The sequence below is a fragment of the Camelus ferus genome, chromosome 32 (genome assembly GCF_009834535.1).
Source record: "Camelus ferus isolate YT-003-E chromosome 32, BCGSAC_Cfer_1.0, whole genome shotgun sequence".
Lineage (NCBI taxonomy): Eukaryota > Metazoa > Chordata > Mammalia > Artiodactyla > Camelidae > Camelus > Camelus ferus.
Genome location: NC_045727.1, coordinates 15,104,328 through 15,126,747, shown reverse-complemented (window position 1 = coordinate 15,126,747; position 22,420 = coordinate 15,104,328). Strand labels below are relative to the sequence as shown.

Below are 22,420 nucleotides of genomic sequence, written 5' to 3'. Positions count from 1 at the left end.
AGACAAAGGTATTTCTAAAATCAGAAAAGATTCTATTTACAACTCAAAATATATAGTAACAGAGAATCAATGCCCCTAAAATCAGGCTTGCGACACTGGACAGAACACAAGGGGAATGGGTAGAACATCTCTAATCTAATTCTGCCCCCGAGCAGCTATAAGACATACCGAAAGGCACTTTCTCTTCACCTCAGTTTTGTGATCTGTAAAGTGGGCATAATAATACCTGCTGTTGCCTGTTTCCTAGATTGTAATAAGGGTAAAATGAGACATGCAAAACAAATATTCAACTACTACAGAACATCATGTAACATTGCTATTTTGTTGTCACACAGGCCTAATTGTACCCCTCCCCCACATCACCTCGTGTTTTTGATGTCGGCTCTACATTCAGAACGCAGGTTACAAAGCGGCTCTGCCACACCTACTGCCAGGCCCTGTCACTGGCCTCAGGAAGCAGAGACAGACGTACCAAGAGTAAATGGGTGAGATTTTCTTTGGATGGGCACCCAGGAAAGGGTGACACTGGCAGCAGCAAGAAGGAGAATTAGGTTGTGAGAAAAAGATAAGAGGGAAACTGTCCACCATTTTCTCTTTTGAACCCTTGGATTTTGTACTGAGTACAAGCACTGCTTATTCAAAAACTAAAATAAAAACATAAATTGTGACTGAACAGGCGATGCATTTAAGGGAGCTACCAGTGCCTCACTGCGCTTCATCGCACACAGGAGTGTGGCTTTCCCTAGCACATCCAGAACCCAGCGGTGCCTCTGGTATTCCAGCCAGGCCACCCCCTTGCGCGGCGTCTTGGCGGCAGCTGCTAACCCTCGCCAGGCCGCCGGGACGGCCCCTTCCCACACCAGGGTATTTCCTTTCAGTGATTATGGACACACGTTCTCTTGCCCGAGTGGCATATGCAGGGGTAATTATACTTCCCACCAAGATGAGATTCTTCCAAAGAAGGAAGTGAAAACCCGTGGATGCCGAACAAAGTACTGGTTCCTCCACCACAGCTCACAGGCTGCACACTCAGCCCTCCCTCTCTGAGTGTCCGCGCGAGGTCACTGAGAATCTGAGCAAGGCGAGCCGACATTCTTTCCAGACGGTTCTGCCATAATAACATTATTATTCTTCATGAAATGATCAGGCCAACCAGGGTCAGGCATGCTAACTGTGAGCATTTTTCATTTAAGAAAATACCGTATATGGCCAAAATAATTTAAGAAAACATGTTTCCTGTGGTTAAACCAAGGGCCGGTGAGCTCCTATGACAGCTCTGCCACCATGGTGTGTGACAACAGCTTCATCTGCCCTTCAGAAAACGGAGACCAGTTCATCTGACTGTTTTCTTTTTGGTTTATTTTTACTGACACCATGACAAAAGTGTTCAATTTTAATCCTAACAGAGGATGGGGTAAGAAGAGTGTTTGACACCATGTCATATGGTAGGCTGTCACAGAGTCAGGCCCCGGGTCTGGGTTAAAAGAGAAGGGATTTCGGTTTGAACTATGCACAGCTAACACCCTGCTTGTCTCTCGGAACATTTATCCTGGATGGGTAATTTTCTGCCAACACAACCAAAGACATTACTAGGAAATGTACATATTTTATACTTGACTTACTCTTACAGCATTCACTGGACCAAATCAGAATATTAATTTCCTGGTTTTCTCTAGAACTAGAAAGTGAGACTTCCCCCTTGTATGCACAATATTTCTTGCTTGAAGGTAGACTTAACTGGCTAGTGGGTTTTTTATATGGTTCTCTTTTTCCCTAAAATAATAGACCACGTAGAATATTTAACCCAACAGCCTCAGAGAGAAAGGGCAAAATGATCTTGAGTTCTCGCTGGATTGTCTGGGCCATGTGTCTTTCTCAGCTCCAGACCTCCTGCCCCTGGCTGTGGGGCGACATGCCACCACCCTCCATGGCCACACAGCATCTGGCCCCATCATACCTCTCCAGCCCGCTTCTCGGGGTGTTTGGGTCACAGTTCTCCCTGTACTTGACGTTCCAACAGCGCTGTCTTCCCTGCATCCCATGCCTCAGCTTGTGCTGCACACCCACCAGGGTACACACTGCCTTGCTGGTCTGCCAAAAACTCATTCTATCTCCAGTGCAGCTCAAGCAGCACCTCCTCAAGGAAGCCTCTCCCAACTAAGCCCTCCTGGAGGCATGAGTGGCTCCTGGGACCTCTGTGTGCCTCTCCCACTTCTCTCATGACAGCTGACACTGGCAAGTACCTGAAGGCTTCTTATGGGCCCAGTTCCCTCCTACTGCTTTCAGGCATTATCATTTTACTGTTACAAAACTCCATGAGATTAAACTGCTTGCCAGAGGTCATGCAGCTGTAAGCAGCAGTTTGAACAGGGCGTATTTGTCATTTCTCTCCTTTGAGGCTGAGATCTCCTTACCACAGGAAATCTATTGGTTTCATCTCTGCAACTCTAATACCCAGCAGATGACCAGGCACATGGTATGCCTTTAATAAACATCTACTGAATGAATGTCTCAATAATTGAGTTTCTCACAAATCAAAGTGATTGCATTATCTCTTGTAATATGAAATACTAAAAATTCCAACTTCAAGAAAATAAAAGATTTGAAAATCTGGTGTCCATAAGATGAATGCTAGACCTTCGTGAACTTTCATCTGTCCCTCTGAGAGTCTCTGTTCACAACACCCACAAATTCACTGGTCTGTGAATGCCCAAGGACAGGAAACGTGTCTTTTCTCTGAAATCCTGGGGCCCAGCAGAGTGACTGGAATTATGGGGATGCTCAGCAAATAGCTGCTGAATGAATAAATGGATAAAAAAATTCAAACTCTGTCTGGATACAAGGCTAAGTTACTGGGGAAATTGCTTCTAAAATTGTCCACACAATATTAATTGCAAACCCTTCACAGCTGTTCTTTTAACCAGAGTTGCATCACACTAAGTGACATCTTATTTATTTCTCCTCTGCTGCCTGTTTCTTATCCCATTTTGATTTAAGCTGCTTCTGATTTATCCTGGAACTCACATGCCCAAGCTATGTAGAAGTTATTAAGTAGATCAGTTTATTCACATACTATTGACTTAAACTTAGCTCATCTGAAAGCTGATTGTTACACAGAAAATAATTTAGAACTTCATTATTACAGCTCAAATTCCATTTTTATAAATACTGTTACAAACCCCAGGCAATGTCCAAATGTCTCAAACATAGGAAAAGTTCTATTACTATCGGAGACTCTGCATGAGCCTTGGCAAATCTAACAAGAGCTTATCCACAGCAAATACTTGGCTCTTGAGAGACAAATGGCTTGGTAGAAACAGCAATAGTTTGGAGCCTGGAGGTCTGGGTTCAGGTTCTGACTTTATCCTTTAGCTGTGTGACCTTGGAGGAGTCAGTTTTTGAGGCTCAATTTCCTTGTCTCAGAAAGAGGGACCCCAATATTCGTCCTGCCCATCCCCCAGGGCCACTGTAGAGATTAACTGAAGCTTATATGTGAAGATGCCTCGTAGACGTTATATAAAGTCCTACCAATAGAACGGGCGGTATTATTGTTAGAGCTGATACCTCATTCCATTCTGGGCTTGCACACACTTACTTCTCCTCTGGTCCTTGTGGACAAAGGGTTTAAACCTCTGAAGTCTCTACTTCTTTATAACTGTTTCTTTCTTTCAAATGAAGTCAAATATACAACAGATCCAAGTCTGTTTCAAGGTTGAGCTAAAATCACCAAAGCAATTATCTAGAGAGAGTTCAGGGAATTATATGTAAGATTAAATGATCACTTTAATGTTTAAATGGAAACTAGGTAAATTCTCAAGGACTGCTGAATTATTTCTTTCATGATATGGCTTGATATGAACTGTTTTCATTTCAAGAAATACCTAGGGTAATGAAGGATTTATTTTTTGAAAATATTCTTCAAGCCAAAGAACTTTTATTTGTCAATGAGAAACCATTTTCCTCGCTCTCAAATTCACCATAGTAAGATTGTTTAAATGATGTGTTAGATTGCACTGTGACAGAACATTTCTCTACTTTTCATCTTGTATATTTTTCTACATTTCTCTTTCCTCCATTTTACTTCTGGGACCAACGAGACTAGAGAAGACTCAGTACTTGGAGACTCAATGGTAGTTTCCAGAAGGGGTGGAGAAAAGTCTACAGAAATCTCCAAAGGGACAGCAAAAGTCTGGAAAGGCAGTGAATGAGTCATTTTCTGTCTGTCTTTTTCTCATCCTCAAACAAAATCATTTGAAACCGCAATTCTAGAGCCCCGGGAGGCACGGCACTCTGTTTTTGAGAACCCCTTTCTAAAGCCCACATTTGAATTCCATCTCCACCATTTAACTAGCTGTGACCCCTCCACCGTTCATTCACTAATGGGCTCTGAGTTTCGTTAGGCTTTCTGCTATGTAAAATGGGTACCACAGTCACTGCCTCAGAGGATGCAGCAGACAGCCAGTCAGTATGTTCCCCTGTGTCCGACACATGGCCAGTGGCCAAAGGAGGCCATTTCTCTCTTCTTTGTCCAAAAAGAAGCAAGCTGAGAGATTCTAACAGGGAGTCAGAGTTAAAACATGAGCATTAACTTGGCATAACACAGCACTCAGCAAGGCACCTTATGCATCTTGGTTTTACAATATTACTTAGTGATGTAAGATGAAATCAAAGCTGTGTCCATAAACTGAAAAGCCCTACCTGCCATGGGCCTCACATTTCACAGAATCTAGATTCTCTTGCCTATTTGACGCATTTTCAAAGATAAGTTAGACAAATAGCTTTTTTCCTCCTTGTAACTTTCCTCCAACTATAATTCTCTATCCTTCTAGACTTAGCCATTTCCAACATTCAAAAACACCATAATTGAAAGTCCTTACTCACCATAAACCCTGGTGAGTTTTTCTCTCTAGGGCTTAAAAATCAACATTGAACTAAATTAGGAGGAGCCGACAGGAAGAGAATAACAATAAAGCATTAGCTAATGCTTGATTGAAATAATGTTTGCGCACGTGCGAGCACGCACACACACACACACACACACACACTCCCCACCCCACCCTCCTTTTTCCCTCTCTTTTCACTCTGATATTAGTCCACTTCATGTCCTTCTTTGGAAATTTTTTTTTCTTGTTCATAGCCAGACAAATTCTAGCATTGATCAGAAGCCTTCCTAGCTTCAGCATTAACATAACTAAGAATTAACAGTGTTTATATTGAAAAAAGGTAGACCCATTTCATTTAATTATTCAATGACTACTTCCTGAGAGCCAACCACGTTCCAGGTACTGTACTGACAGGAATTCAGACAGGCCCAGCCTCTGCCCTCAGTGGACCTCCAGTCCAGTGGGAGAGAGACATTACCAAATGAACTCCACACGGTAAACACTACTGAACACTACTGTGATTGGGGCAGCCAAGAGTGAAGCACACAAATGCCGAGACAGAAGGAAACAGGGGAAGCCCAGGACAGCAAAACTACCCAGACCTAGCAAAAAGCACCTTGGAAACAACCACTAAGTGATTTCTTAGTTCTCCACAGGGATGCGTCACCCAAAACATCACAGAGAAGCAAGTCCAAAAGAAAGTCTGGAGGGGGTAGCTGAAGGAAAGGAAATCAATGCTGTGTGTCACTCAGTCTATTTAATCTTGAGAAAGGCCGTCTCTGACCTCACGATGATAACCAAACGTGACCTACATAGTTGCACCCTCATCAGCCTAAATTAGTAAATGTATGTATTAACCTAGCGTGAGATCTGAAAGCTATCCCGTGGTTTATCCCTTCATGGATAGGATGCGTGAATCCACCTTCTAGCTTCAGGTGGACGTGTCCACTGTTGCTTGCTCCACCTGTGAGACTGGAGGTGAGGGCGCAGAAAAGGAACTGAAGCCATGGCAGCAGCAGGCCTGCGGGAGGTCCTGGCAGGGGAATGAGCGCAGGGCAGCCACGGGCTGACTCCGGAGACGGGAAGGCACTCAGTCCCTCCTGAAAGCAGGAAGCTTTTATGAGGGCCACTAGAAAATGAAGTGTTACTTCCTGTGGTCTCTAATTAGCAGGGAGATGAGCAGCATGCACAGGAATAAAGAAAAAGACAAGTTCACAATGATAACTTTGTCCTCATCAGACAGTATGTTTTTGGAAGTGACAGATCCTTAAATCAACTCTGCCTCTCCCTGCTTATTAGCAGTGACTCCTCACTGCATTAGCATAAGTCTATCAAAAGCCAGGAAAGAACATCTCATTACTTTTGAAGGCTTAACGAGTTTAATGTGTTATTGAGGCTCAGAAGAGATTCATGTGCCAGCCTAGGGGTCAGGTTTTGTAATGTGGATGTTAGTTCAAGGTCTGCATTAATTATCTGATCTGGATAAGTCCACCTCTTTGAGTGTTGAGGAGGGTGGAAGTGGGAAGGAAAAAGCTAGAAGGACATGAGAAGTAACTGAAACAAGTTATCACTGCATCATGCTTCACTACACTGGTGACGCCACACCGACCTGACACGAATGATGTCATACTGACAGTACTTGGAGAAGGGGTCCTCCCGCCCCCAGCAGTTCACTCTTTCTTCCTTTACTCATCCATTCACCCTATGAACATTCATTGAGGGTCTCGGGTACCAGACACTGTTAAGAGCTGGTCATGTAGAGATAAGACATGATCACTCTCCAGCCCTCACTCTGGCATTCGGGAACATCATCGCTGGGACTGAGCCAATTTGTTCTACTTACTTCTAGTTAACCAACAAGTATACGTCAGAGTTCTATATACTGTGTGCTCAGACTTTTCTAAATCCTGGTTGGAGGTAGAAAAAAGGGAAAAGCATGAGTGGGTCAGCTCCCAGCAGGTATTCTCTACTTTGACAAGTCTCCTTGACACCTTCCGTCCTCTTTGGCTTCTACCCACCTGTGTAAGCAAATCCTGCCTTCAATGTGTGCGTAAGACTTCCAGGAAAAGCACTGCCCCGGGGGACAGAACTCCAGGGGTCCCACACTGGCAGAAGAAGAAAGCAGATGCACACTCAGGGGAAGAACCTGGCCCCGCCTGGAATGGGGTGGCCTCTGGGAGCTCGAGTGGAACAAGCCGTGTGGAAGGCCGGGGCCTGGTGACCAGCTCATCTCAGGTACTCCTCGACCACCACTGTTCTCTGTGGGCTCTGGCTGATGTGCGTCAGGGCAGTCAGGCGACAGTGGAGCTTTTAGAAAACTCCTCAGACAGCAGAGGGCCAGAAGTACTGAAGGAGAAGGAGGCAGGAGGCAGGGAGGCCAGCTTGGTCACGTGGACATGTCCTTATAAGAGCCTGGTCCAAAGCAGGAGACAAGAAAGGATGATTCAAGAAGCAAATGGGTAAGATTTTTAACAGAGTTTAGTGACTGATTAAATAAAGATCAATAAAGGAGAGAGAAATTTAAGGACAAGTGATTTAAAGGCCTCAAAATTAAGGAACTTGGGGGAAAAGACGGAGACTCAAATAAACAGGAAAAGTGGAAATAATGGAGAACCAGATTGGGGTACTCCCTGAGAAGAGGTATGACTTTGGATGTGCTGAGTTTGAGGTGATTTCCAGGGGGGCCACTCGTATAGAGGGGGAAGGTCAAGCCTAGAAATCAAGTGAGACACTGGGCCAGGCCTGTAGACCCGCACCCATGAGGAAGATTCCATTTCCAAGGGAAAGTCTAATAATCAAGTGTGAGCAGGGGTAATGCCCATGGTTTGGGAGCAAGAGGAAGATGAGAAGCCATGAGCGAAACTGGAGCCCCACCCACACCTGGTGTGTGCTGCGTTAAGCGGGGAGAGATATAAGCAGGAAATGGTCCACCATCAGACGCTGAAGGGAACAGGCCATGAAGCCCGAGCAATGATCATCCCTACCTAACCCATCTCTCTGTGCGGGTGCGGCGGGGCAGGCAAGGATGGTACCCCTACAGGGCCTCCTTACCACTGTGCTCAAATCATAAAAGTACAAATGGGATGAAAACAATACTTATGTTAGCCAAGTTCAGTGAGGATCCTGGTGGCTCTACTGGAGTTATTTTCCCAAAGCAAGATAAGTCAAGATCTATATATTAAATGTCTTAAATATTGATTGTTAGATAAAGCTGCACAGAATCAATCAGAAATAAAAAGCCAGGGAATTTCACGGGGGCAAAGGGCAGGATATACAAAGTCAGACATATTGAGATTTGATTAGTTCAAAGAATTTTTACAAAATTGGTTATGGCAACAGCCAGCCAATGGCTGATGTGGAACTGAGAGGGTAGCACTGACTAGACTGGTCAATGGACTCATCCTGCCCCTTCTCCTCCAGCCCTTGCTCTAACAGAAATGCCATTCCAAGCTTTGGGACCATGAGCAGAGGATCTGTGACAGGAGGTGAAAGAAAAACGCCCGGTGTCCAATAGAGCCCCTGCCAGGTCTTCATGATGTCCACCAACACGGCCCCTGCCCTGCGGCCCAGGTGCCGGGGTGTCAGCCCCGGGCCCGGGGGCCCCCCAACTTGCTGAATGACAGGCACATGACAGTTTTCCCAGTATCACTAGTGACTGCTTTTTGTCTGAGGCTGATTCTACCCTTCACCAGATTATGCCCCCTCCATGTATAATGGGAAAACTCGTATCTAGCGATTTCAAGAATTCTGCTTTTAAAAAGTACACAAGAAATACAAAAGGGGATTCAATTTAGGTTATTTCGGAGGTCATACAAAAAGACCAACTACACTTATCCTTCTTGCTAAGCTGCTGACTTACATTAAGAAGCTTACCAGAGCCTCTGTTCTCACTTTGTACTCAGACTTTTGGAAGGAATCCAGATTCAGGAATCAGGGGCACCAGGGTCCACAGTGTGTTCCACTCATTTCTGCAGCTGCGTCTCTTCAAGTGCTCTAATCCCTCACCTGGCAGCATCTTTTTTTTTTTTTTTTAATCCCCTCAAACAGGTAGAGCTGAGCCTGAGCAAATCACCTCAGAGACAAGGCCTGCCTTTTGGAAACGAGCCACATCACAGGAAGACAGGACATAGGAGATTCAGCCAGGTAAACCCACCCCGCCAGAAAGGGGGCCCTGCTTCAGATCCCGCCAGAAAGAGGTAAGCCTCAGGAGGCAGAGCGGAGAGACTGTGCTGTAGAGACTACAATTCTTGTAGCAAAGGACAGATGGTCCTCCTCTTGCGTGCTTTGAAATAAGAAAATACATTTGACTATAAAAGTAACTTTCACTGTAGAAAATTTAGAAATATAGAAAAGCACCAAAAGAAAAAAAAATAACAGCTGTAGTTTATCGAGGTTTAATACTCATTTACAATGAAGGAATAGTTACCCTATTACAAGGGCAGTCTACAATTGCAAACTATTTGAAACCCCTGCAGAAGCACACCTTTCAGATCTGACCTACTATTGAGCACAGCCCTGCTAGTTTTCTAACCAGTTAGCTAAGCATTCCCAAAGTGCCACTGCACTGTCCCAGGTGCCCAGGAAGCAGCAAGACTCTGGCTAAATATCAGAATTCAAAACTGAAGATGTGTTTTGAAATTCATAACATCTCCCTGATGGGAGTTCATGTTCTATACAGTGGTTTCAATCTATGCCTCTTTTGATCTGGGAGGAAGGGACTGGAAGTTCTTATTCAACACTTAATAAAAGCAGTTCTTTTTATTTAAAAATCCATTTTCAGCGAAACTCCTTTGTAGCATTGTACTTCCTTTCAGCAGCAAGATGCCATTAAGGAGAGCAAAAATGGTCTGCGGAATAACAAGGATATCATGGCCAGGCTGTGGGTAATTGAATGAAGGTGTTCCCCAAGGCACAGAGACTCAATTTCTAGGGGCACACAGTGCATTTTACATCCACTAGAAAAAGAGAATCAGTAAGCCAGCCCGGCATGAACAGAGAATCTGCTCACAGCACATCTTCTGGTGACTAGGTTTCAACTTTACTGACGTCTCACTATGGGTCAGGCACTGTGTGAGACAGTGAGAATCAGAAGGAAGGACACTCACCGCACCTGGTCTCTGTGGCATCACCATCTGCTTGGGAAGACACACAAACCAGGTGGTTACGAACAAGGAAGAATGAAATAGTGCTATTATAAGGGACCACAGAGAGGAGCAAAAACCTGATTTGGACTTACAGGGATGGAGTGGTCCTGATGGGAACAATGTGAGATTTGAACAGGGCTCTTCGGGGTGAGTAGACTATCACAGGAAAAGCAGAAGGACAGTCTGGGAGACCGGAAAAGGACTTCTTTCATTCAGAGAATCAGCTGGTTGTTCACTCACACATTTAATAAACATCTACTATGTTGCAGGACTGCCTGAGGGCCTGGGTATGAAGTGGTAAATGAACCTGACAAAGCTTCTGAAAGGCTTTTCTGAGGCATTACCATTTAAGCAAGAACTTGAAGAATGAGAAGGAAACAGCCATTCCAAGAGTAGCAGGCAGAACTTTACAGAGAGAAGGAAGGGCGTGTGCAAACTTGAAGGTGGGGAAGGTGGTGGTAAACCCCAGGCAGTGAAAGGAGGCTGGGGCAGCTACAGGGAGACGCCATGCTGAAGAAGGACGAGAGGTGCCACCCAGGGCGCAGACAGAGGCCAGGTCGTGAGGACTCATGGGCCAGGATGAGGAATGAGAGCTGGAGTCTAAAGACCAGATCTTTTTTAACTTTTTTATTTTGCAGGGGGGAGGTAATTAGGTTTATTTATTTATTTACTTTTTCAATGGAGGTACTGGGGACTGAACCCAGGACCTCATGCCTGCTAAGCATGCACTCTACCCTGAGCCATGCCTCACCCCACCACTAGGACCAGCAGATTTATGTCTACCACCTTCCTAGAGCTAGATCATGGTGCCAGGCTCCAAAACTTGGATTTTATTCTCTGTAAATTTAAATTACAGAAAGGTCTTTTTCCTCTCCCTTTGAATTACAGAGTGTTTATTCATGGCTATTTATTTCTGGTTTTAAAAATAATACATGTTCATTATAAAAAAAAAACTGAAAATAAGGAAAAGCATAAAGAATAAAATACTAAGCATCTGTAATTCCATCATCCACCTATAACTACCACTAACACTATGGCCTATTTTCTTCCAAGAAATTTTTTTTCTTACTTTTCATCAGTATTTTGTATGTATTACAAAGTTTTAAATATAGTAAATTATACTATATACAATAATTCTAATCCTACTTTTTCACTTAATATTTTGAAACAAACATCTGACTATGTGATTAAAAATTCTCTGTTGGAGGGAGGGTATAGCTCAGTGGTAGAGTGCGTGCTTAACATGCACAAGGTCCTGGGTTCAATCCCCAGGACCTCCATTAAAAATAATTAAATGAACATAATTATCTACCCCCTTCAAAAAATAAAAATTCTCTGTAAATATAATTCTAATTGCAACATAATATTATATTGGATATAAAATAATCTGACATTCAATTATTATAGATAGTTAGCTTGTTTTTTATTTTTCTATAATATTTAGAACTGTTATAAATATTCCTATGTATACATCTTTACTCCATTTCTAAAATGAGAATTTTAGGATCAAAGGGTTTTAAGATATTTCTTAAAATTGGTGTATTATTTTTAGAAAGGCTAAACCAATTTATATCCCTAGGGTATGAGACTGTTCACTACATCCATGCTTTAAAAATATTTATTAATTTTATAGATAAAAATAATTTATCTGTTATTGAAATGTTTTCATGAAACTGTGAGGCAGAAACCAATGTCTCACAAAAACTCCATTTTAGTAAATTCAAACCGTGACACTGAAGTATTCAATTTAAATATCATAACCAAGAACCTGAGTTTAAGCTCACAGAATATTAGCAAATTTCTAATAAGACTAGTCCAAAGCAACAGGAAAGACCTCATTTCTGGCAGTTCAAACTGGGGATAGAAGCCCGGAGGGTGTTCCCCCAAACTGATGCAAGCCACCAACACCCTAGAGACCCCTGAGGCCTCGCCCTAACTTGTCAGCTTCCTGTATTGGGCAGAGGGGAAAAGAGTGAAGTGGGGAAGCCAGTTACCATGCTTCCTCTCTCCCTGCCACTGATGAAGAGCTGAACTATAACTCCAAAGTCATTTTTTTTTTTAATTCAAAAGGTACCTGGAAGCGGACTTAGTCAACCTCCAGTATCAGACAAAAGAACTGCTTAGGCACAAGAGTTTGGAGTTAAAACCATGGTGTCCAATGGGAGGGGTGCTGGGAAGAGTCAAAGGGTAAACCCCCTTCCTTCTTAGGATGAATTTTAACCTAGATACATGAGAACTGGGATCAAGAGAAATCTGCGTTTTCACCCACGCCAAGTCCTATCAACAGCTTGTTTGAACCGAGATGACCAGGGTGTGGCCATCGGGTCGCAGGAACGGATACGCACACGGAGAGCTCCTCCACACATGCAGAGGTTTCAGACAGCAGGTTTTGCACACTCGGTCCCTTCATGATCTCATCTCAGTTCAAGCTCTGGACTGACTGTGGCCTCACAAGCTTGAAAAATCTGATGTTGTTAATGTGTTCAGAGAGGCTTTGCCTCTTGGGAGCTCACTTTCATTAACCAAGGTCGCAGAGCTGTACAAACCAGGACGCCAGTTTATTATGTACATTTTCTATCTGCAAGCAGATGTCATGAGAAGCCAAATGATATTCAGAAAGTCTGACAAGAAGCAAGGACTGAACAAGGGAAGGCAGGGGGACCAGCTGAGAGGTCTCCCCACCAAGGGTTACTGAAGGGCCTACACATCCTGCCCGGGGCGGCCCGCCTCTGGTTTATTTCCTGTCATCTTTCTGGGCTCAGCATCAACATCCCCTCCTCAAGAAAGCCCCCAGCTCCAGGCATAGGTTTCCATACCCCTGCATACATTCTCATTACACCCTGCATTTTCATTTAAGCACTTAAATCACGACTTTAACTAACAGATTGTATATGCCCTGTTGTTTACTTTCTTTCAGTTCCCTGAGAGCAGGAGCTATACCTGCCCCATTCACCACTAAAGTCCCAATCTGTAGTGTACACAGCACACAGTCGGCACTCGAGCCTTCATGGATGGAAGGGAAGGCAGGAAGGACAAGAGCATAATGGCTGTGAGTCTGCCACGGGAAGAGCCTGCAATGGGAGCAAGTCCCTCTCCCTCTGCACAGTGTCAGAACTGGGTCCTGCAAGAGTCCGCCCTGCTTATTCTCCCCATTTTGTGTTTTCAGTGCTGGCCAACCACTCCCCTCTACCACTTGCTTTGGATATGCAATACTTGTGGTCAGGTATGGTTTAACCCAAGTGCCTTTCTGTCTGCTGAAGCAGCTCTGCATACTCCTGGCCTCAATCTATTTCATGGTCATTTATAATTAAATCTCAGGGAGTAGCCTTCCTTTCAAGTCTTGGGGCTCTCACTCTGTGAAACCCCTATAATCACCACTCACTGATAAGGACAGGATGCTCCAGGATGCACAAGCAGTCATGAGAGAAATAGGACAACAGTGTGTCCATGTGGCTGATGCCTGTTCAAACTTCATACAAACAGAAGCTAGAGATGACATTCTTACATGCTTCATCTATTGTCTCAAAATATGATATTAATTTTGATAATTAAAAGCAGAACAAGCACTGGCCCGGGAGTCTGGGTGAGACTGAGATTGTTCTGATCCTCACTCTGACACTGACTTGGCTGTCAGCAAGTCCTACTCCACGCTGGCTTCTGCTGAGTAAGGAGCTGGCCTCAATGACCACCACAGCCCCTTCCAGCCTTGACACTACATTATTCAATGATTCTTTTTCATCTAAGAACTCATTTCTGACTTCATAAACAACCCCAAGATCAATCCAGCTGCTGGCAATGACTACCACACACTTGAAAGTCTGAGTTAAGCATCTCTAAAGAAATCACAGTGCTATCTTAGGATTTTCATGATTACAAATGAAATCATTCAAGAGAAAAGCAGATGTCCTTGGGACCTGATACCAGCTAACATAGCATATTCTCCGACACAGATCTTCTCGGCACTTGTTAATCACAGGATGGGGACTGAGACCCCTGGGAAATCTGGCTCTGATCTGGCTCTAGGGGACCCTCTTCTTCCATTTTTCCAGAAGCAGGTGCTTGTGGAAATTATTTTCCATATATAAAATAGCCAGCTGTGATAAAACATTTCCACAAGCATATAACTTTCATAATCTTTGCAAAAAGCGCCTTTCTTCCCTACCCTTGATGTCCAGAGTTCAAATTCTTTCCTCTCAGCCCTCGAAATGCACAGGTCTGTGCACAGGTCCTGTCACTGGTGCTAAATTCTCAAACAGGTGCTCAGCTAGAGCACAAATAAGCTCATTACGAATTTGTTTATAACCAAAAAACATCTGAATTTTAATTAGCTGATACATTAAATTCAAAGTCATGTTCATGTTTAAATGTTCTACAAACCCATTTCAGAAAATGGGCATCTCTGATGAGGCCCTTCCCTGCCTGGAAGGAAATTACCGAAAAGAGTAAAGATGACCTGACCAAGGCGTTTGCCCTCCAGAGATACGTATTTGTTTCTGCTGCAGCAACTGTGAACAGACTAAGCATAAAAGTATGCATTTCAGAAAATGTCTTCCATTAGCTCAAACAGGAGGTTTATAAAAGAAAGAAAAGAAAAGAGCAGAGCCTGAGTTTGTATATGAAGATGGGACAGGGAACACAGCAGCACTTGCCTCGAGCAGTAAGACTCCACGCCCAGGGCCTCCCGCACGCTGGCGATGTGCTGCTCCAGGGCCGAGCTGGTGGCTGTTGGAAGGGCTGCACCGCTGCCAGCCTGGAAGTCGCTGGAGTTTTCCACTGTGTTATCTCCCAGGTAGTGTTCGTGAAACTTCAGAATTCCTGGAACAAGACAGACGCAGCCAACATTATACATGATTGGGGCTGGGGGAGGGAAAGGTGGAGGGCAGGGGACAGCAGCATCGATGGTCTGTGACCTCTTTGACAAGCATGGTGTCCTCCAAACCATGGGAAGAAATCCTCAAGTCCAAAGTCTCAAGAGGGTTTTTAGGAGTTTGGTCAGTACCCTTTTCACAGCTTTCACCTTCAGCTTTGGTGCTCGAAAACAGAGAATTCAAGATGGGGCTTTTGTTTTTGACAATACATTCAGAAGCTTGTAGTTCACATTAGTTCACATATTTCAAAACAGATGCTTCTTAGGAGCACCAACCAGGGAAAGCTTCCTTTCAGGAATAGTACAAGAGCATGCCAAGGTGTATTCTCTCCAGAAACTGAAATTCTGAACAAAAAATGTAACTGGCCAGATGGAAACTGTGTTACTCAGAGACTTTTCACTTCACAAAAGCAAATCAAAATAAATATGTAGCGTAACGGCCAGATAAGAACATTTTAAACCATTTTTAAATAAGACCAACTGGTCAATGGTCGTTAATAGATTAAAGGAGCAAAAAATGATGGCTGTATAAAACTGAGGCAATCCGCAGTGGTTTCCTGGCAATAAACATAGGACATATTCTCAAATGGTAATGAGGTGTGTCAGCCCTAGAAAATGCTGGTCCTCTCTGATTGGATTAGAGCCCCAGTGAAAGCTTCAGAGTCTCATTAAGAGCAAAGAGGAACCGAAAGAGAAACAATAGGAGCCTCATTATACATGGCTCATTATTACAGGGATTTGGGCATACCACCTGTCAAATCATGTCCCCAAAACATAACAACCACAGAGATAAAGCGTTTGATACCTCTGTCATCAGAGACACAACCGTGTCCTCCTGGGTGTTAGTGCCCCCCTGGGGGCTGGGATACACAGGGATTCATTCCACTGTGGCTGACACTCACCCAGTCACCAGGAACATCACAACTTAAAACCTTTAGCATAAAAAGGTCAGAGGTAAGAACGTTCTGTATGGAAAGCCCATAAAAACACAGAGTTGAGGGGGAAGTTATAAAAAACGATGCTGAAGCGAAGAATGTATAGGCATTCTCTGAATGTCATCAGAACACAAGAAGCATCTGAGAGCTGTCATCTAGTCATCAATTTTTTTTAACCAAAGGGACAGAACATAATCAAGAAAATCTTGTCAATTTTCCTTGGCAGTTGAGCTTTTTGAAACTGGTTTACAGATATTCAAGCGACCCGTTCTTCAAGATTCCCAATTATAAGACCCACTTCCCCAGTCAATAAACTCTAATTGGATCTGGTGTGTCTCCAACATGGTAAAGCCATCAGCATTTTATTATGCAAAAAATATGGCCCTAACAGCTAATTAGTGGTTCTGTATTTAGTGAAACTGTTACAGCCTGAACATTTAATCCTGATTTAATCAAAGGGGATTTTACTTCTGAAACAGATCTACAAATGAACTGGTTAAAAATGGGTTCTGCTACACTCAGAAATTTCAAGCATTTAAGACTTCATTTGTATACGGTGATAGAGCTGCCATTATCATTTTAGTCCCTTTAACTGTACCATGACAAAGGGTCACAATTATTAAATCATATCTAGAAAGAACTCGTTAGGACTTACAGTTATCCCTTTATTAGCTAATGAACAACAGCTGCCTAAAAATAGGGCTGCTGGTGAAATTAATCCTCCTGCTCTTAGTCTTCCTCGATAAATGCTTCCACATTCGCCAGCAAAGAGCAGTGATTTCTTGGGGGAATGAGAAAGCTGCGCTGTCTTATTAATCGAATGCCCCGCCGTGGAGTATCCACTGAGGCTGAGGTTTTTGCTGAAAGCAGACATTAGCGCCTTGTCTGATCTATGGGAATGCACCTCTTCCACCTCTGTTCATTAGATTTTCACAGTCTAGTGTCTTAATTAACCTGTTCCCACAGAGAGAGATCTTACCTGCCCCAGGAGCAAGCAGCCAGCTGTATAGGTAGCCCGCAGCCAGGGAATAGTAAAGCACTAGTCCCCTCTGGCCATTCACCATCTCTAAGATCTGATCGACGGTGACCGGGGAGTAGGGGTCAGAGTCCTGCTGTCCTGTCTGTCGCTCTACCAGAAGATCGGCAAATGCCCTTGTCCGTCCTCTTTCTGCCACAGCCAGGGCTTCATCATGATGGCCTAGGAGACAAAGGGACAGACTCAGGAGTCTGCGGGGAGCGTGCTTTCTCAGGGAGGGGCCGTCAGGGACAGAGACCCCGGGCGGAAACCCCACTGCCTCTGCACTTCAGTGTGTGGCAGACTCTCAGTCCCACTGTTTCAAATTCAACCCCTGCCTCGGCTGATGGGCACAGTGACCACCCTTATCAAACCCATGCTTCCAGTTCCACACCATCCTAAGCTGCCAGGCTTCCCTGGTCTGGCAGCCACACCACAGGAGAGCTGACTCTGTTCAGAGCATCTGTCCTCAGCCCTGCCTGCTCTCCCTCTGTGTCTGAGTTCCCTAGGCCTCCTGGCTCCTGACCCTACTTACTTGGCAATTTGGGCCTGATAGCTTTGTACTCTGGTCACCCTCTCCCTTCCCTGCTCCGCTCCATTCTGACTCAGTGCTGGCAGAGGAGTCCCCTAGTTCACGGCTCCTGACCAGCGTTCATGTTCTCCTTGATGCAGCCCCTCTCTGCATCACTGTCCAGCCCCACTTCCACATTTCCCCCAAATTGTACCTCTGTGCCTTTACACATCTGGCCCATCTGCTAGGTGTGCCCTTCCCCCATCCATTCAAAAGGAGGGATCCTGCTAATTGTCCTGCCTATCTCAAGGGCTACTGTAAAGATGAAACAAGGCTCTATTTGTGGAGATGCCTGGTAGGCATTATTCAAAACACCGACCGTACATATAACAAGTGATAATATAATTGCTACAGCTGATACCTTATTCCATTCTGGGCTCCCACACACTCCCTTCCCCTCTCTTCTAGTTCCCAAGGGCAAAGCATTTAAACCTCCGAGGTCTCTAGTTCTTTGAAATTGTTTCTCTCTTTCAAGCTTTTCCTCAGTCTCTTGATCCAACCTCTAATCCCACTTCATCTAAGAAACTAGTCTGTAATCTAGTTTAAAAGCTAATGCACAAATATGAGTACAAAAAAGATAAAGCAACATCCTTTCAAGTGAAGACTGTTACAAGTGCTGAAGGAACACAATGCAGAGAATCTGCCTGCATTATAAATATAAAAATGGAAGAGTTGCTAAAACTAAGGTCCAAAGAGAGAGTGGGCAGAGGCAGGAGACCAGATGCCGCAGCTCCGACAGCACTCCAAGGATGCCCTGCTTCCTGCAATTTGAGTATCACAAGAAAGCGGGGATTTATGTATGTGTATGCAAATGTCTTCTTTTACTCTATGAAGTTATTAACTGGAACAGCAGGGACAATTTCTGCACACACTGGAAAATTGGCCCCAAAGTGCTAGACAGACTTAACACTGTGAGTATAATAGATCATAAACTGTACTCCTAGGTAATGAGCATGTTTAACAAATACATTTTTTTCAAGGGGAAGTTTGAGTATTCATTCACATAAAGCAAAGGACAGGTAATTGACAAGACCTCAATATCCAACTTCAAAGACATTGTTAGCTCCTATGAACACCTCCTTAGCCCAAGTTCTGGGTTGGAAAATGGCCTGCAGAGACGGACAGGCCTGGGGAGAGGCAGAGGACAGGGAGCTGGAATAGCATGCCTGCAACAGGTAAGGCCCAGGTAAGGGAAGGTGGATGCTGCCCCCGTACAATGCAGCACACAGGCCTGAGAGAGTTATCACTGCCTAAGCCACAGCCTAGAGGGCAGACAGTACAAATATTTACTATACAGCAACATTAAACGTTGTATGACAAGTTAAATAGGGAAGAGGCTGGGTGTCTTCTCAGGTACCTGCCCCCAGGAACTAATAGGAGGGAACCTGGCAGGGGTCACCTGCTTCAAGCATCCCTGTCTACAGGACACTTTCTCCACCTCTTGGGTTTGCCTGCCGAGCCACTTTGATTCCACAGCACCTGAGTTTCTTCTACCCTAGCTCCAACCACACCATACTGGACCCCTGGCTTCTGTTCCTGACAAGCTATGAGCTTCCAGAAGTCAGGAAGCAAGCCTGCTTGACTGGCACTGGGCACATACAAGTATCTGTTGGATAAATGAACGAATGTTCAGTGGCTGGACTGTGGTTGTGGCTTAACAGCAGGTCCTGTCTCATCGCAGCAGTCACTAAACAACGCAGACAGATGGGGCACGCGCTCTGAGTGGGCCCTGCCGCTCTCACCGAGGCTGACGAGCACTCGCTGCAGGGCCTGGTAGGAGGACGTCTGCAGGTCAAAGAGGGAGAGTCTGTAGTCCGTGCTCAGCTGTGCTTCGTGTCGGATCGTTTCAAACAAGGCTGATGCCCTGTAGAGCTGTGAGTAGGGAAAAAGAACATTACCCACTTTCCAGAAACCCCAGTCTAGCTGTTCACTGACTAGAGACAATTTTTGTTCACACCTTGGTAACCACCTAAAAATTGTTTTAAAAGGTTTAGAAAGGATGAATCTTTATTTCCACGTAGGTCCTTGTGGACCTGCAAAGGCATCAATTTGATCATACTTAGTAAATTACCATTTATGTGATCAACTTTTGATGGATAAGGGGATCTAGAAGCCAGGGGTTACAGACTCACAGTCTTAAAGTTGTGGGAAAAAATCAACTATTAACGCAGCCAAGTACTGACTTTGATGAAAACAAATAAAAAGCCTCTCCTCTTGTCATCTAGCAACTGTAATTCATCACCCCAACGCCCCCCCCGAGCGGGAGGGCTGGAATGAGAGCAGGTGTACTGGAGGCAGGCTGGAGGTGCACCAGGCTGGGGAACAGGTGACAGCAGCCCCGCTCTTGGGAGAAGGGAGCTTTCCACTGGTGGCTCAGCTGAATCAGAGCTTGCTCTCCACAGCAGCTCCAGGGTCAGGTCTCTGCTGGCCAAACTCTACTGGAACCACGTCCACTCACATGGACACCCACGGGACCGGCCAAGTGATGCTCCTAAGGAGACGCTAGGCTTTTCTGTCAGTGGGACCACAAGACTTGTCTCTGATATTTATATGCTGGACCATCAAATTTTAAGTTCAGGCAAACTTAAAAAACAGAATTCTAAGACTAAGAGACTTAGAGTAGGAGAGAGAAATGTATTCTCAATCCCGCCACTAATTTGCTGTGTGACTTTTGGCAAGATTCGGAGCCTCAGTTTCTTCTCTATAAAGGAGATGGTGATCACCCTACCTCACAGGGTTATTTAGTGAATAAATTCAGTCAGTGACAGTACTTTGAAAATTATAAATCACTATATCAATACAAATTTTAATTTTTGAAACCAGAAAATTAGAATTCTTTAAACTGCCTTTAATAGTTTTAAAAAATACAGTGGAACATCCGAACATTCCAGGATGCTGTGGCACGAATTCGGACACATCCTGTCCTCAGTTCCCGAGCATCTCTGATGGGAGCCTTGACTCACTTATCCTCAGCCCCCTTGCCGAGCACAACGCCCTCCACAGTCAGCATCTCACCCGGCCTAACCTGTTGAGCGTGTGATTTTAGATGATGCCTCCAACCTGACAGAGGAACCCACAACTCCAGGGACCTTTCTAATTTCCAGAGCCAGTGTGACAGCTGGCTTCTCTTCAACTATTTGTGTATGTACAGAAACATGAACTGTGCGTGTGTGTGTGTGTGTGTGTGTGTGTATGAGAGAAAAAGAGAGGTAGACAGAGAAAGGGAGGGAGAGGGAGAGAGGAGAGAAATATCTATTCATATAACTAGAAACTTACAAAGGCATTAAATCCAATAATTACAAATTCTTGGATTACTTACTTCTGTCATAGTGTATAATTTCATATTAAGGTTTACTGAGGAACAGCAGCACATAGTACAAGAACTCCAAAGAAATTATTGAGGAATCTATCACACAAGTGAGCAGGAGTCTTTACTATGGTTCAGCACCTCTGGGCTGATACAGGCTGGAAACCTTGTGTCAACCCAAGAGCAGAGGTCAACACTTTCTGGCAACTGTCATCGCTATACAGGATAGCAATCCCGAGGTCTCCATGCTTCTAGAAACAAAACCCACTTGGGACAGCGGTTCTCCTGCTCACCTGGTGTTGGGCCTCCTCCAGGTTCCCACTAGCCCAAAGGGAGAGGCCAAGACCGTGGCGAATTTTGGCTTCATCTTCTCTTCGGCCCAGTTGCTCTGCTAGCCTTAAGCCTGAAATCAGAGAGAGAAATTTGAAGGACATACAGAAAACATGATTCCACCCTGCCAAGGAGTTCTGGAGGGTAGTTCTGCCTCAGGTGTATATAAAGAATGTTAGCAACACAGCTAGATAAATGCAGGATACAAGAATCAGTCATGGCAGAGTAAGCATTCTTTTCAAATCCTGTGTTGGTAGCGGCCTTCCCAGGGCACCGCAAGATGCCCCAGCAAGAGCTCAGGCGATGGCTAGCAGCAGGAGACAGGTCTGCAGGGCAGGCAGAAACACTGAAACAAATGGAACCTAACTGGCTGCCCTCCCAGCTGTGAAATCCCTAGCTTTGCAAATGAAAACTCCTGGCCTATACATTTATCTAACCCAATTCTTTGGCTGGCAAAAGCGTTTCCTGACAGTTCCAGTGTCAAGTACAGAAGCCAAGCTAATAATTTTTCCTATCTCACATGCACAGCATCCAATCAGTGTTGATGGGAGACACATCTTATGTCCTCCTGGAAGCAGAATGCTCTCACTGCCTGACCCTGCCTTCTGCTACTGACAACACTGACGCATTTCACGTCCAATCTGCTTTTCCTTCAAGGCTGAGACTTTGATGTGTCTCAGCAGGGTTGCAGAACAAGTGCTATTATGACTCAAAAGCTTTAAATGAGACTGTCCTCATTCTAATGGCCTTCAGAGAGGCACCTGCAGCTTGGGTCACTTACCCACAGCACGCTTCTGGATTTCAGGACACCAGCAACCTCCAGGGCTGTGTGGGAGCCAAAGCTGAGGGCAACCATTTATTGTGTTGGCCACTAAGCAGTTCTCAGCATCACTTTGCCCTCATTATCCTGCTCTCTGTACACAGGAGTTAGCTTGTGCAGAGACAGCATGAAAGCTCCCACACTACACTACACTCACAGAGGAAGGACTTCCTCTTCTAATCTAATTCGGGATGAATGGGAGCCTGCCTCTGAGCATGCTGTGCCCACACAATTTCAGACTTTTGGAAAAGAACAGAGTCAGCTGAGAAGCTAATAAAAGTGATACACGTGTGCAAGCTCATATAATATTATGCACCTCAAAATGCACGTAACTCAGCAAACTTAGAAACAGCATTTTAAGTTTAAAAGATGTCACACGGGTAACAAAAACAATATGTACTTGCAAATTATTCACATTTTAAAATACCTCATAGAGTAGGAACACAAATAAAAGAAATGGCTCCTGGATGAAAACCAGGAGGATACCAGTTGTCTTGACCTTCAACAAGCTAACCATATTTACTCTTCAATATAGCTATTCCTGCTAG

At 44.6% G+C, this 22,420-nt stretch overlaps 1 protein-coding gene across 3 annotated transcripts in view; it reads right to left on the bottom strand.

Annotated features, from left to right (window-relative positions):
• The window catches only part of TTC28 (tetratricopeptide repeat domain 28), a 477,930-nt gene that overhangs the window by 56,295 nt on the left and 399,215 nt on the right, over positions 1-22,420 (bottom strand). For all 3 annotated transcript variants that reach the window (XM_032471879.1, XM_032471880.1, XM_032471881.1), the window contains 4 exons: positions 21,016-21,125; positions 19,158-19,287; positions 16,809-17,027; positions 14,677-14,842 (listed from right to left, as the gene is read on the bottom strand). In XM_032471879.1, the coding sequence (XP_032327770.1) occupies positions 14,677-14,842; positions 16,809-17,027; positions 19,158-19,287; positions 21,016-21,125 (625 nt within the window). The remainder of the gene's footprint in view (positions 1-14,676; positions 14,843-16,808; positions 17,028-19,157; positions 19,288-21,015; positions 21,126-22,420) is intronic.